This window comes from Anthonomus grandis, chromosome 5 (genome assembly GCF_022605725.1).
Source record: "Anthonomus grandis grandis chromosome 5, icAntGran1.3, whole genome shotgun sequence".
Lineage (NCBI taxonomy): Eukaryota > Metazoa > Arthropoda > Insecta > Coleoptera > Curculionidae > Anthonomus > Anthonomus grandis.
Genome location: NC_065550.1, coordinates 2360312 through 2377868, shown reverse-complemented (window position 1 = coordinate 2377868; position 17557 = coordinate 2360312). Strand labels below are relative to the sequence as shown.

At 31.5% G+C, this 17557-nt stretch overlaps 1 protein-coding gene across 3 annotated transcripts in view; it reads right to left on the bottom strand.

Annotated features, from left to right (window-relative positions):
* LOC126736543 (uncharacterized) overlaps nucleotides 1-17557 on the bottom strand; it is a 736497-nt gene that overhangs the window by 32664 nt on the left and 686276 nt on the right. The window contains exon 5 of one of the 3 annotated variants that reach the window (XM_050440938.1): nucleotides 12578-13049. The exons of the other annotated variants lie outside the window; for them this stretch is intronic. Within the exon in view, the coding sequence (XP_050296895.1) occupies nucleotides 12819-13049 (231 nt within the window). The 3' untranslated portion in view covers nucleotides 12578-12818. Of the gene's footprint in view, nucleotides 1-12577; nucleotides 13050-17557 lie in introns of those variants that run through there. 3 annotated transcript variants of the gene reach the window in all.

The following is a 17557-nucleotide window of genomic DNA, read 5'->3' as shown; positions in this document are numbered from 1 at the left end:
AGCATTATAGCCGATGTAATAATTAGGAAAAGTATTAACTTCAGCTCTATAAACATGGAATCTTAAAAATCTTCCTTGTACAGCCTCAAGGCATTAAATATGAAAATCATAATAAGGAGACCAAATTACAGATGCATACTCGAGCAAGGAACGTACCAAAGAGTAATAAAGTAATTTAAAACAGTAAGGTGAAAGATGTACACTATTTCTAGTGATTAAACCAAGACTACGCATACTCTTGTTAATATTATCCAAAATTTGCGGCAAAAAAGTTAGTTTGGTACCGAAAAGAACTTAAATATTTAACTCTATCAACTGACTTAAGTTCGTTATTATTGATTGTGAATTGATAATTAATAATTTTATTAGAACGACCAAACGAAATACATACACAGTTCTTTACATTCAGTTTATTTTTGCTATTACACCACTCAGCAACACTATTTAAATCCAATTAAAGTAGCTCAGCATCAAGATATGACTCAATGGCTGTATATAGTTTAAAATTATCAGCAAAAGCAAGATGCTTTAAATGAACAATTACATGACTTAAATCTCTTATGAGCATAGTAAAAAAGAGCGGTCCAATATGCGAACCTTGAGGTACGCCTGAAGTTACTTCAATACCATTAAAAATATAATTATTTATCCTAACCACCAGTCAAAAAACTATCACAAAATTCGACCAAAGTCCTACCAAGGCCCATAGTCCCCAACTTCCGAATCAGATGTTCACCAACCCTATTAAAGGCCTTCGAGAAGTCTGTATACACACTATTGATCGGTACAGACTCTCAAAAGCATTAATCAAATCATATTAAATAAATAAGTCTTTATAAATAAGTCTTTATTTTCAACGGTCACCTACTTACAGGAAATGCAGAAAAAAAATACAAATCAAAACAATAATAACAGAATAAAAATTAAATGCAAAAAAACAAAGTAGTAAAGTAAAACAGTTAAAACTAATTTAAAGAATAAACAAAAAGAAAAGAAAAATAAAAAAAAAGAACTCAACATACCTTTATGCCACACTTCTAAATAACAAACAGCATTAGACAGGTACTTACAGGTTGTAATACTAGGTTATTGATTGAGTAGCCTCAGCACAGAAGATAGCGTATCAACAAATAGATCTATGTTGTAGTTACAAAGCGTATTAAACAAATTACATATGTAAAAAATCGGAGCTCTCTTGAAAATATTATTTAATGCTCTGTTGCAATAAAAAGTGCGAGAATTTCTGGAGTTTATCCTTGGGACAATGTACCAAATCTGATTTAGGAGTGAAATGCAGTCTATTTTGTTGTTTACTAGCTTATATAAGAAAGTTATAGCCGTTGTCACACGAAGATCGAGTAAGGTTTTCATATTGAACCGTCCAAGCATGACATTTTGGCAAGTGCCTCTGGCTGGATAAACGCCATCTTCCCTATAGTGCAAATACTTTATAAACCTGCGTTGTATATATTCAACGTTTTTGATTTCAGTTTCATATATTGGATGCCATATAAGTGACGCATACTCGAGTCTTGAGCTTACAAAAGATTGATATAATAATAGTACCACGCTGGTATCGTTAAAATTACGGCAATTTCTAATAATAAACCCCAAAGACCTGGATGATGATAGTACAATATTCTAAATGTGGCTTTTAAAGTCAAAATTTTCATCAAACGTTACACCCAAATCCTTGATTTCCTGGCATCTTGTTAAAGGAAGATTCTGTATATGGTAATCATATTGTATAGAAGTTTTATTTCTACAATAGGAAACAAGAAAACATTTTGATACATTAAGAAAAAGTCTGTTATTCCGACACCAGCTATTAATACTATTTAATATTTCTTGAAGATGTTGGCAGTCGGCTAAACAGTTAATTTTAGTGTAAATTTTCAGATCGTCGGCAAAAAGCAATTTATAACAAGAGATGATTGATGCGAGATCGTTAATAAACAATATAAACAACAAAGGACCCAAATTTGCTCCCTGGGGAACTCCAGATTTCACTATATATTGAGAAGAACGAAAGCCGTCGATCTCGACAAACTGCCTACGCTCATTGAGATACGAGGAAAGAAAACTTAACAGACCTGTGGAACAGCCCAGATAATCCAGTTTTTTTAATAAAATTCTGAGATCTACCTGATCAAACGCCTTCTGAAAGTCCATGTAAAGGACATCTACCTGACCTCTAGCATTAAGCGCCTGACACACATATTCAGAAAGACAGCTCAGGTTTGTGACACATGATCTCTGCTCCACAAACCCGTGCTGATCGATAGAGATGAAAGATTTAACTTGATTATACAGTTGTTTATGAATACAAATTTCAAAGAGCTTGGAAAAATTGTATAAAATAGATATAGGTCTATAATTTCGAAGCTCCGACTTATCGCCCTTTTTAAAGATTGGTATGACTCGCGCTATCTTCCAGCAAGAAGGAAATATACCTGTGCGTATGCAGAGGTTAAAAATGTAAGTCAATGGTTTCGCCAATGCCGCAATACAGTCTTTCACTATGAAGCTCGGAATAAAGTCTGTACCGCAAGTTGACTTGTTTTTAAGTTTTTTGGAGGCTTCAATAATATCAGACTAATTTAAATAATTTAAAGTTACATCACTTTGACAATGTTTTAGTGTAGATGAAGTAAAGTTGTTAGCGTCAGACTCAATGTAAACACTCTGAAAAAAATTGGCGAAAGCATCAACTATCGATTGTGGATTCGAAAACTCATCGGCACCATCCCTTATAATACCCGGTATTCTAGAATCGCCCTTCCTCATTTGAATGTTCCTCCAAAACTCAGAACTATCCCTGCAAATATTCGTTTCTATATTACGTAAATAGTTATTATATGCGTTTGTTTTTAATGTTTTGAGAGTAGTTCGTATGTTTTTAAATTTATCATAATGGTAGATTGTATTATATCTTTTATAATTCTTGTGGGCTGATTCTTTACTTTTAATTAACTGTATGATCTCTGAGGTAAACCAGGGAGGATACCGACGCCCTCGATCCTTCCTCAAAGGTACAGTGTTCTGAAACATAACGTTAAGAGAGTTATATAAATGGTCACAGGCTTCGTTGACACCCAAACACTTAAACAATTGTTCCCAATTTGCATGCAATATTGAATCGTATAACAAAGGAAAATTGGCCCTTCGAAAATTGAACGTCTTGGGTGCATTTCTGCATAGTTCAAATGATGGTGATTTTTCGATTTTAAAGTTATTAACATAGACGAGTAGCGGGGGGTGATATTGATCAACCCTCGAAATCGGCATGTCTGATTCTATGACCGTACACTCAACATTCGAAATTACCAAATCCAGGGTTCGGTCAATAATATTTTTGACATTGTTTAATTGCTTTAGATCTAAAATATTTAGAACATAATTAATAAGTGCACATTTATTATCAAGTTCACTAATACCAAAGAGAGGTACGTTGAAATCACCCAAGACAATCAACTTCTGGTTTAAAACTGCATCATGCAGGCATAGTGCCTCAATAAAATTTTCCAGATAATCATAGGATAAAGACGGCATAAGATAAATTATAATTACACCAATACGAAAATGAGAGTTAATATTTAGTCTACACCCTACAATATCTATTAATGCAAAATGTTGATTTATATGGGAAAAATCAATATTGATAAGTCCACAGGTTAGTCAGCGTACATCTACAAAAACCTAACAAAAACCATGCTGATGATCACAAAGCAATCGCCTACAGTGCCATGAAAATGGCACACCTAAAAACAACCTGTCAAACAGCTTAGGAACTACAGACTGAATACACATACCTCTATAGTTACAGATATTAGTTCTATTGCCATTTTTATGAATTGGTGTAGCTATACCGGTGTTAAAATCTATAATGCATTGCCTTTTGATTTGAAGTGTAAACACTCACTCGCTTCCTTTAAAAAATGTGCCAAACTTTATTTTAATAGTAGTTTATAGTTTAGTATTTTATGAAAATCATGTTTTTTTTCTTTTTTTCACTTTTTAGTTAACTATATTACTTGATTAAATGTATTATATGATTATATCTGTTTAGGATGGTTTTGTTTTATAAGCTTAATTATAGTTACTAATTTGTAATTTGAACTTGCGAGAAAGAATATGTGAGAAAGCTGCGCTAACTTAGCTGAGAAGGAGCTAGGTAATATTATCTGAAAGAGGCTGCTTTGTTGTATTAAATGGATCATGAGAAATACTAAATGAGGATACTAAGTGATAATTAATGGTAATATCGAGGTTAACGAAAATTGACTTTTAGTCCTACTCATCGGACATTATCGTTTGCCCGTTACTTCTACTAATCAAACTATAAATATAGAGAAAAAATTAACTTTTTAGGAAATTCATGGCCTTGAAATTTGATTTTAATTTTTATCGCCTCTAAATTGGTTTTTTGTAAACTCAAAATATACTATTTTATATCTAGGAAGAGAATTTTATTCTTATTTCAAAAAAATCACTCTCACAGTATCACTATTTGATTGCCTTAATATATCAACTATCCGTTTGCCTTTTTTATATTAAGCGTAAGAGTTTATTAAGACAGTTCACATATTTCCTACTAGATTATAGATCTTAGTACATATATCAGAAAATTCTAAAAGCAAAACAACAGTTTTTAGCCTCTAATTTATGTTTATCCACAACTGATTTAAAAAAAGAAAAACCGGAACAGCGGTTCATAGTGAATTACCGGGAATTGTGCTCGGCGATTTCAATTTTTCACACTGATGCAAAATAAATACCAACATAATTTACCAGAGTTTACCAGACGCGGGATTTTTAATTTGAAAAAACAGTCTTTATGTCGAAAATCCATTTTTAACTATGATAAAATATTTCTATCAAGTAGTAAATTTATGTTAAGCATACCCTCAGATTTGACAAGTTGTCTCCTAATTTAAATGACCTTTGTTACTTGAAATTTCTATTAAATGATTATTAGGATATTTAGATGTCCTAGAATATTGATTTAGCAAACAACAGGAAGGGCTTCTATTCGTTTTATTAAAGAAAAGTGTAACCTCTTTAATTTATTTAGGCATATAGTATTTAAGAAGACATCCAGCGAATCGCCATCGTTTAGAAGTATTAAACAGAAAAAAAATAAAGAAAACACGTTTACTTGCTAAAAAAGAATAGGTTGACAATTAACTAGAATCCGCCCCTATAAAAATGAAACATTAATAGCTATTTATGTATCAAGGGCATTGTAAGGACGATAATGCCCGGAAGGTGGAAATAGTAGCCAGAGTGCCTTCGGCCCGAGGCGAGATTGCGAGATTATTTAAGTTTGACTTTGATGTTTCTGTCAGTTAGTCAGTTGGCATTTTTTGTTTAAATATTTGCTTAAAATGGAAGAAATTCCACAAAATATAAGAGAAAAGGCCATAAAAGTGACTGAAAATCTTTTGCCAGTTAAATCAAGGCAACAGTATGATCGGGAGTATGGCATATTTGGTATTTGGAAAGATGCCAACGCAATTGTTCAAATAACCGAAACCGTTCTAATGGCATATTTTCAGGAACTGGTAAGTTATTGATTTTATTTTAATAGGTACATATATGTTTAACAAATTTTAATATTTTTAGTCGGAAAAATACAGTCCGAACTCTCTCTGGACCAAGTATTCTACCCTAAGGTCTACGTTAATGATCTATAAAAATATGGGTCTTGCCGACTTTAAGTATCTCCGATTTTGCAATTTTTTTAAATTTCAGTAGAAAGAGTATTTTAAGGAGAATAGATTAAGAAAAAAAAATGCGGATTATTTACATAGGACGCTAAAAAAAATATTTACATTTTTTAAAACATGCTAAAATATGGGTCTACTCTAATTTATTTAATGGTCGAAACTGGTTGCTATTGATAATTACATTGTCAAACTTTTGACATATGAACTCGCAGTTGCCAAATTGTGTATATTTTCTTTAAAAATATAATTATTACTCTAAAGCCTAACCTAAATATTAGGAAACAAACACATCTAGAAAGAATTATCACATACAGATAAAAAAACACGGAAACCATCTAATATATTCCTTAGATAATTGATTGCTAACTTAAGAAAAATTTAACAAACAGGTATAAATACAAATTTGAAATAAATATTTATATAAACAAAAACACATTTTATATTTAAAAATGATATCGGTTACTGATTTGTTGTAATAAATTTTGAAATCTATCGAATGCCGTTTTTCCATATATTTCCCTCCACATAAATTGGTCAATATATTGAGACATCATGGGAGACTGCATTACACCTAAGCGACGTAGGTATTGCTTAAAGCAGGACCAATATCCCTCAACATAATTAGTGCATACACCTGTTATCGGATCAACAAAATTTGTTGAATGGTTTATCGTTTTATGTATGTACGGAGAAACACCCTTTAAATTTGGTAATCTGGAATATCCCCTCCACAGATCCGTCCAAATTTCTGTGCCAGGCAACACGTGTTTTTCAATAAGGCCCTCTAAAGTTGCTGATGTACGATTGGGAATGTACATTATCAAGCCCCTTTTGGCCTGTACATCATACATTCCCAAAATCCAGCGTTCTCGTACAAGTCGGCCTCGGTTGAATTTTCTTCTAGCAATTACCGACTCGTCAATTTGGACGACCCGACCTGGACCACCTAATATTTTTAGAAGAGAAAACGACTAAATTAAATAAAACCTAGTTACATATTATGCCACTTTACCGAAACGGAATAAATTATCATTTTGCAATAATTGCCAAGAACAAATGTCCCTAAAATAGCAATATTGCTGGATTGCATTTTGTCGCGAACAACCTGCCGACATTGCTGCACATCCGGTGCGGACCTCACAAGCCCATTCCCACATTAAAAAAAGGGTTAATCGGATGGGACAATTGCTTCTTTCAAAAAAGGAGCCTTTAAGCACACTGTAACGCACACGACATCGCTTGCAAAAGAACATAACTCCCAGAGAGGCTGTTTCCCTATGCTGAATCACGCAGTACCGACGACAATTTCGGGATAAACAACGCATATTTTGGCGTATTAAAGAACCATTTTGTAATGTTTGTAATAAATCAGGATCTTCGGCAGAAATCACTTGCATTAATTGAAAAATATTAGACACTTGATCCATAATTAAAATTAACGAATTATAAAAAAACAAACCAAAATTAACGAAAGTCAAATCAAAATTAAATTAACGAAAGTACTAGAAATAATTAAGTAAAATTAACCAAAGAATTACGGAATTATTAATTATAACTGACACTAAATTTCTAGAAAAAATGCCTACAATAATACCTTTGGATGCAAATTGAATCGCGCTAAACTCGTTGTCTAGGCAACCAACAAACAACAACAGGCTTGATCCTGCAAAAATGATAACACTGTTGTCACATTATACTGGCGAACGGGTTTCACTATTTATACACATGCCAATACACAACACTAAAAAATTCATACTTTATGCAGATATTTGTACAATATATCACTACGTATAAAAATTATACAGAAAACTCGTAAATGTCGAGTCTCAACCCAAGCCAACCTGTCCCATTCAATCTCATCCCAACCCCTCTTCACACGGGGGGCGTAAGTGTGCAAACGCAACGCAAAATCAACCCCCAATGCAATTCAACCGAGCCAAAACACTAAAAACATTCATATGGAAGAAATAAAAAACTCTTTAATCAAAGAACATGTATGGCAACGCTGTCACCTCGCGGCGTTATGTCAAACGTCAATTAAAAAGAATAATGAAGGAAGGTGGAAGGGAATTTTGTTTTTGTTATTTATATGAAAAATAAATATTCTTTAGACTTAATTTTAAATAAAATATGCTTTATGTTTCATATTATTTTTAATTCAGATCGATATCTAAAAAGTACCAAGACAGTAAATAATACATTATGGGTGTCTTCGGTATGTTTTTTACACGAAAATAAAGGGACTCAGTTACAAGAAAAGGTAAAATCAATTTTTTTTAATGTTATATAAAGAATTTCGTCTTTTTGGTAATTTTTTATGCATAATTTCATTTAAATTAAATAATTTTTCCAAAACTACAAAATTCTTAGTTGAAAAAAATAAAAAAAGTAAAATTGGCACAGTGGAAATCTGAACCCAAGCCGACCGGCTCATAGTTTACTCTCGTTACCGTTAAACCAGGAAGTGCTTGTGGCGAATATTCGAAAACGTGTTTATATCGGACATAGGTACACATTGTCATGATTTTTTTTTTGTTTTTATTATTTTATTAAAGAAAATGTTATTCATCCTCCAATTTTTTTTGCTTAAAATAGTCCAAAGAAGATTAGCTTACTATTTCATATTCAAAAATGTTAAAATTCGGAGATACCTAAAGTCGACTAGAACCTAAAAATATAAACATCTCGCAATACCATCGTCTCATATCTTTTTTAAAAGTTAAGTCGAAAGGATATGTCCCGAAGGAGCCTAAAGTTTTGGAAGGAGAACAAATAATAAAATTTATTAAGAAGGCTCCTGATGATATCTACTTGGTACACAAAGTCATATTAGTAATGGGTGTTTTTGGAGGTTTAAGACGAGGTGAGTTGGTCAAAATGACCATTGATGATATTGAAGATAGAGGAACGGTCCTAGTTATAAAGGTACCAGAAACTAAAACTTTAACTTTATGTCTATACAGGTAGACCCTATTTTTTAATTAATATTAAAATTATTTTTGTTCATAAAAATAAATTTTTAGGTAAAACATAAAGCATTGTATGCACCACGGGCATTGTTAGAGTTTAATGCCCATCAGGCGGAAACCTACTATTTCCACCTTCCGGGCATTATCGTCCTTACAATGCCCTTGATACATAAATAGCTATTAGAAATAGGTTATTATTATAAGTATTAGTATTATTATTTAACGTGTTAGTAATGATAGTTCCCTTTCAACTTTGCGAAAAACTTGTAATGTCGAACATTATAATAAAACCACTATATAATACCACACATATTTATTGACGAATGCAGTAGTAATTTAAGAAATAATATGTATCTTAAAGAACCTAGTAGTCTCGAAGATACAATAACAAAATTATACGGTAATTTTCATGAATTCAAAATACATCAACAGAAAGACGATCAAAATTGGATCAACCCATCCCAGTATTTTCTGACTTAAGGAGAAGAGAGTTATTTAGCTACGTGCCAATGCTTAGAACATTGAATACACTAGAATAAACATCTACACAGGGGGCAGAGGGGATATTTTGTTGATAAACATGTCTAGGGTTCCAAGTTACCAGTGATTATTCAATTTTAACAGAAGAAAATAAAGTGATATATTTTATTATTATAATTAGCAGAAACTGAATTGCATTCTTTATTATAAAGCAAAAGAAAGAGTGTAACTCGTTTAATAACCGAAACTATTTTGTCTATATTTACACTAAACACTAATAATAATTAATATTTTAAATTTGGATTTTTTTTAAATCACCAATTTTCACTGTAGATTTTGCCTAGAAATATTATCGCGATAAAACTATTTGGCAACTGCACTCGTTGCTTACTTTTGGATGATGCACCTTTCGTACAGTTTTAGTTTTAAATGATAATGTATACAAATACACTAACTTTTAAAACTACAAAGTATACTATGATTATCAATGTCAACAAAAAGTTTATGGTATGTGTAAGGTAATTCTTATGTTTTTTTGAACATTTCTGTGTAAGATTAATCATGCCGAGAGAAATTCAAATTTCAAAAGACTTAGAGCAAAGATTTGTGAATGGATTCATGGAAGGTAACAAACAAGCCGATATTTCAAGACAGTTTGAGTTACCCCGGTATACTGTGTTCAAAATAATATCATCGTATAATGAGAGGGGACATTTAGAGAAGTTGCCAAAATCAGGAAGACCAAGAAAAACATCAGTAATGACTGACAGACGCCTCAAAAGGATTTCCCAAAATGATCCTTGGAAGTCCGCACCTCGAATTATTGCCAAAATTCCAGAAATTACGGTTGGTATACGAACAGAACAAAGAAGGTGAGTAGACGCAAAGTGATTTAGTAGACGTCCAGCTAAAAAGCTGTTAGTTTCAATAAGAAATAGAGCAGCAAGGTTGGCATTTGTACGCCGGCATTTAAACTGGACCGTCAATGACTGGAAAAAAGTTCTATTTTGATGAAACGCGCTACAAAATATTCAATTCTGATGGAATGAGGCGTGTAAGGCGACCAATCAATATAAGGTTTAATCCTAAATACGTAACACCTACAATTAAGCATGGTAAAGATAGTGTATTTTTATGGGGTTGTTTTTCATGGAATGGGGTAGGCCCTATGCACTTTATTAATGATACGATGCGATGGACCGATTTGTTTATAGGGATATTATGCAGAATGTTATGCTTCCGTTTGCAGAATGGGAAATGCCATTGCGTTTTATTTTTCAACAGGACAACATTCTTCACAAGTTGTTCAACAGTGGTTTCGGGAAAATAATGTTCGTGTTTTACAGTGGCCAGCACAATCCCCAGATCTTAACCCCATTGAGAATCTCTGGGAAGAAGTAAAACCTCGTATTCGTACCCAAATGTTTCCAAATAAACATTCCTTGATAAAATTAGTGAAGTTTGGACAAGTCTTCCCGAAAATGTCATTGAGAAGTTGATTGCTTTAATGCCGCGCCGTTGTCAGCAAGTAATTAATAATAATGGATATTCTATCAATTACTAATGTATTACTTTCAATTGTTTTTGTTATTAAATGTGTTAAATATTTTTTGTTGAACTAAAGTAAAATAGAATACTGTTAAATACAATTTGTTGCTCTACTTTTGTGGCCCCCATTCTTATCAATTTTTAGAATCATTAATATTTACCGTTCTTAAAATGATTAAAAGTACACCAAAATGTACTGAAATATTACTTTCAGTGTAAGGATAGTGTGACATTAAGCTTAGCGAAAAATCACAACCCAATAATTTTTTCTATTCAAACATGAATAAAATTGAACTTTGTTGCTCTAGTTTTGTCCGATAGTATAGGTATCAATGGTGTCATCCTTCTAGGTTATAATATAAAAACGGCATATTTCTAAGTATTTGTTATAAGTATTGGATACCAAAATATTAATAAAAATGTGTAATTAGGTATTTTATTTTATTCTAACAAATTTATTGATTATTCGAATCTGAAATGCCGCAAAATTAATATGTGCAAAAATGAACGTAGTGTCTGGTCGATATCCAGCGACCAAAATCGAGAACGTATTCGGCGCCCATTATTATTTAATCAATATAATGCCCTTATCTCCTGGAATTCCTAAGGAGTTTTAATAATTTTTTGTCTAGATATTAATAAAGGATAACTAAATCATAATAAACCGTGACAAACTAAAGTTTTATTGTAAAATTTAATTAAAACGTTAACTTTCAAAGCATCTGAATTAAACTTTTTTCTGTAATATATAAAAATATCTAAACGGAATTGAGATGGTTGCAAGCCTTCACAAACGAAAGTTTTCTTATTAAATATTATTGAGTTAGAGGTTATGAACGGCTATAACTGCCAAAAGGATATGGATAAAACTTTTCCTTATAACCGTTAGGACATAGCCCTTTATATTTTTTAACATCTAACAATTCAATAATTTTTTACAAAAAAACTTTTGTTTGTAGATGTTGGAAACCATCTCAAATGCTTAAATATTTATTATAGAAAAAAAAATAATTCAAATCCTTTGAAAGCCTTTTTCACTTCTTTAAAATTCGACTTTTTAAGTAATTTTCACAAAAAAACTTTAGTTGGTAGAGGTTTATAACCACTATAAATTGTTTTAGTTAAATGTAAAATTTGGACAAAAAAATGTTAAAATTCCTTGGGAATTCAAGGATATCAAGCATTATATCGATTAAATAACAGCGGGCGCGGACTATAAATATGTTGCTGGTAAACGACATATGCTGCGTTCTAGAATTTAGTCGCTGGAAATTGATTGGGAGCTAACTTTACAGATATAAAAAAATATCTAGAAAAACAACACAAAGTGGCAACATCGAATACCTGCATTGTAAACATAAAGGTATTCTATGTTGCCAAGTTGCTTTTTTTTCATTAACTTTTTTGTCAGGAATCTTTTTTTTTATTCTCAAAAATTTGTTGATTACTCTCAAAGTATAAATTATTGGTCAGCAAATATACGAAACTTTTAAAGAGTACATTTTTTACCTGTTACAAAATAATGAAAAATTGGAAAGTCGATTTGACATCATTGTCTGAAGTCAAACAACCTCGCCTATGGTGTGCAGCTACGCTTATTCTAGACATTCAATGTTCTAAGTGCCAATAGTTAGTATTTATTCAGCACCATCATTCCTCAGATCACTAAACGAATTTTGCGCTATTCATGTTTGGGTGGACGAAATAAAAATAACTATTGTACTAAACCGGAGATCACATGCTAAAATATGGGATACTCTGGTACCCAATAGTGAGGATTCGAGGTTGATGGGGTCTGAACTTCGTATTTGGGTAATTTGACAAAAGTAACAATTTTTGTCAAAAATTAAGAATTTTTTAAAACTTTCAACAGAACACGAACAAAAGTCACGGTCTTTCATTTTACCTTAATTACATAATTTTTAATCTAAAAACTGTTATTAAAAAATAAATTTCTCCGCATGGTTATTACAGCCCTAATTTTTAACTGCACCACTGTGTTCCCCTGCAGAAACTATTTTATTTTTAATAACGAAACAGCAGAAATGGTCCTTACAACAGGAAGTCGATTGTTTGTAAATTCCGCAGGAAGTTATTTTGATTGAATCGACCAGTTGCCGGCGACGAAATGCAATTTGTTTGTCTTGCACTTTACCACAGCATAGCAGCAGTAATTCCAAAATTGACTTTGCGATTTACTCCGATGTTGATGGCGCATGGTGGCCCTGGCAGCGCGACTCCTTGAATACGAAACAGCGATCACGAGTCGGAAATTTCGTCTTAGAAAAATTCGATTCTTATGTGGCAATTTAACCGTATTACTCTGGAATAAAATTTTATAGTTATTTTTGTTTAGTTCTAAGTTTAAGATAAAGTAAGTTTCTTTTCAACTGCTTTTGGAGCCAATTTATATAAAGAGAGTGTTTCTTTTAAAGTTTAATAGCTCACATTTAATTACGTTATTTTAAGTCATTTTTCAGCTTATTTGTAGATAGGCCTGGTTTTAGTCATTTCGACAGAAAACGCTTCTCTTTAACTTTGACTACCTAAACTTCATGTTCTACACATTTCAGATACATTTCAGATTTACGCAAGTTCAGATGCCGCAAATACATTTTTTACTGTAAATACTATAAAGGCGCGATAAAGTAACTTTTTAATTAATTACACATGTAAGTGTGTTATTTACTTACGAAAATCAATGGCGCAGTGCATAGGTGCTAAACGTGTAATCGCAGTTAAACAAATTTGTGTTAATGTGTAAGTTCTTGTTGATACTGTGTTGATAGATGACTACCAGATGGCCAATAATGAAAACTGGAGCCTCTTTCTGAAGGCTACCGAAACAGTTTAAAAGTCTTCGAAATGTAAAGCTTTAATTTTCTTAAGTACAAATGTTGACAAAGCACTTTTGAGTGTAACAAGTTCAAGTTCCAGCCAGAGTTACAGACCAGAAAAATATATCATAAATCTGCAATTTTTTTTCACAGAAATTAATACAGGAGAGAAAATCAATCAATTAAACTTGTGAGTTGAGAGACTTATGTGACACGTTAATAAAGAAACTGATTGATGTTGATGATAAAAGACATGATTGTCAATGAGATACTTTTGCGAATCAAAAATTTTGATACTAGACAAGGCTATCGATATCTATCTGCAAAGTTGTAGAAAGAACAAAAAGTTTTAATCACCTTTGACATAAGTTTAATGGCCATTTACAAAATTTTAAACTAGGACATGACAAATATTATAGTATTAAACAGGCTAGTAGATAATAATATTATACAGGCTAAGAAAATATAAATAGACACATAATAAAAATTCCCAGTAATAAATTAGTCACATTGAAGATCAAATATATAATGATTTTTCTTTAGTTCTACACTACATACAGATCTATCATATTAAATCAAAATTAGCGGTAATATACTCCATAAAGAAAGTCACGCTTTCAGGTGCTTCCTAAAAATATTTGTTTCCAGAGCAGGAACATTAAGCGTAACATGATTAAAGAATGACAAGTTCAGATAACCAGTGTCATTCCTAGATCTCGCAACCCTGTGGAAACTTCAAGTCTTCACTTCTTTCTAACTTCAGACAATGTTATCCTCTTGTCTGGTTCGATAATTATGAAAGTCATTATGAGTGGAGTATTGGCTCAGATAAGCATTGACATAAGCACGTTTAATGATAAAACAGTCATAACACACAGTCTAAAAAACTTTCCCTGCAACAAGCTTAAGCCCACCAATAAAGCTAATGCTTCTACGCTGAAGACCAAACAGTCTTTTGGTATGTGCAGAATGTCCCTACACAAAAGCAGCATAGGAAAGTCGAGAAGCAATAAACCCACAGGCTGCCAATAAGATCCCCTTGGACACATATCCTAAGAGATTTCTTTTAAGCTAAAAAGTTTTTTAGACAAATTATCCACATGCTTTGACTAAGTCACGCCTAAATCAAAGTATTTACTAGGGGCACTTCAACAACACTAACTAAAGTATGCTACACTAAAATTCTATGCTTGAGTCTTTTTGAAAATTCATGGATAACTTATTAGCCACCAACCAGAACTTCAGCCTAACACAAGTGTCTGACATTATCCCATCAATATTCATATCCTCCTTATAAGAGAAACAGATAATGATATCATCAGCAAAGTGGATTAATTCTGCATAATGTACTGCATTCACTAAATCATATAAAAAACGGAATTGAGTCAGGCCATTATGAAGGAGCTACCTAATTGCTGATTTCTAACCACCACATGACACATATCGCTAAAGAAGAATTAAATGAGAATAAATAAAATTGCCTTAAATTTATAGTATCATACTAACAGATAGGAATAGGTATCCAAAAAAATATTATCCTTGAGATGAAAAATTTTCGAAGTCTGTTTGTAAAGTAGAGGTAAGTCCAGTGCAATGATATATTAGAATGGTCACCCGTCAGAACACCAGCATTTCACCTGCCAAACAATGTCAGCCACCTTCTATTTACATTGTTTGAGAAGTAAAATGCTGGTGTTTTGACGGGTGACCATTCTAATATATCGTTGCACTGGACTATATTAGACATTGTTAGTTTATCATATTAATTAAATTTGGACAGTTATTGAAATTGTTATATTTTCCACTGGTTTGCATTACTAATATTTTTATTTTAGTTGTTAAGGATCCCCTTCCTTATATTGTAATGATTTTCACATCTAAGTTCAAATGCCGTGGCAATATACTTATATCTTACTATAAATATCTTATAAGACTGGATAATAAATTATGAGTTCAAGTTAAGAAAAAACGATCGACGACAGACAGACATCGAATCGATTGTGATTTTCACTTACGTTATTAGTAAACTTTTAGGTACTTATGAATGATATAAAATTACCTCATTTTCTTTTTTTTTAGTATAACTAATACATAAACAATACGAGGCACACTTTTGATCTATACGTATATACGCGTGTTAATAATAATAAAAACGAGAATTAAATATCTTGACTATAGAAAGATCCGCAATTTCTCATAATAAATGAGTGTAAACCACCTATGAAAGCGCATCTTTTAATTAAAATTTTTTACTTTATCTTTAAGTGTAAAATAACACTTTCCAAGTGTGGCAAAAATATGGTATATATGCTTTGCAATTTGTTAATTTTTCATAAACATTCTTGATATATAAGACTTTTTTATTTCATATAACTTTAAGCGTTTTTATATATTTTCACGTCTTCTGATTTTGGTTTTGTTTTTTTTTTGAATTTCTTTATACATATAAAAAAATACGGTACATGAAAACGATTTAATCCCAAAGAATAAAAAAACACGATATTGTAATTTTTTTAAAAACTCAATATACGACGGTTTTTCAATGGACACCAGAATTGAACCATTTATCTAATAAGTAGTTTCTTTTTAATTAAAATATTTAATTCAGGAAGAAGATAAAAACACAAACTCATCAGTGACATATTATAAGTGTGATATATCAGTTTCGACAATTCATTAACTAACATGGCTAGTTATAAATGTAATTGGAATGGTGGCGAATGGCGAAAACCAGAAATTGGCTTTCCGGGCTATAAATTTAAACCTTTCAGTAACAATGCGTTAAGCAGCACGACCGACTGCATGTTATGCGGATTGTAATGTACCCAATCACGCCCCCGCGGCGTACATGTTTCCCTAATTTAGGGCTATTTATTAAAATTTTAGTTTAAAATTTTAAAAATTTTAAATACTATAGTTACACTAAAGGCGTAAAATTATTCGCGGGATTAAAGAATAAATATACGATATGCAATTATGTTATGCATTCTAATACAAGACAAATGGAAGGTAATTAAAAATATATATATTGCCGTATATAAAAATAATCTGCAATAGGGCTCTTTTCGATCACGAGGGAAAATACACAACGGCGAAATAGCATAAATTCAAATGACCCATAAATGATTAAAATTTACATTTTATGTTACGAAATTTAATACGAATCGGTAAAGCATTGTTAGCGAAACGATTTCGCGGAGGCAATTTTTTCAATTAATATTATTTCGATTTCATATAGGCCTGGGAATCAATTTTAAATTTTTTAATATCACTGGAATTTAACGAGCCTATTTAAAAAAAAAAATTTATTTGGAAAATATGCATTTGTGGAAAAGTTATTACAAAATATCCAAAACGTATATTATATTATGTTTACTTTTGGTCTGGCTTAAGTAGTTAGACATATGGAAAGATAAGTTTAGTTTAAACTTTACTCTTTGCTTATCCCTTGCAGGGAATGCTATGAACTCGAGTACTGTGTTAGACATATTGTTCATTTCCAAATTTGTATTTTTCCGATTCCTTAATACGTACATTCCTTGTTCTCGTTTTTGATTTTGTCTAATGAACTTGTTTAGCGATATTCACAAAGTGCATTTAGGTTGCCATAAATTGGAAAGTACGGAAATGTTAAGAACATTTTTCATGCAGGTTTTTCCATGTGGTTTGTGATCGTAAAATCTACATAACCGAGCTTTATTAAAATGTTTTATGCTATTATGCATTATGAAAATTAAAGCGTTATTATTTTAAAATGATCTATAATTATATATATATATATATATATATATATATATATATATATATATATATATATATAATAATTATTTTAACAAAAAAAAAAACATCAACTCTTTTAAATAATAAACACAACTCCACTGAAATATTTATCAATAATATTGAATAAAAATTAAATAAAAACCTAAATAAATCATCTTCCTTATTTAATTAGTATGTCAACCTATTATGAAAACTGTTTCGTACCTCCCAAAGA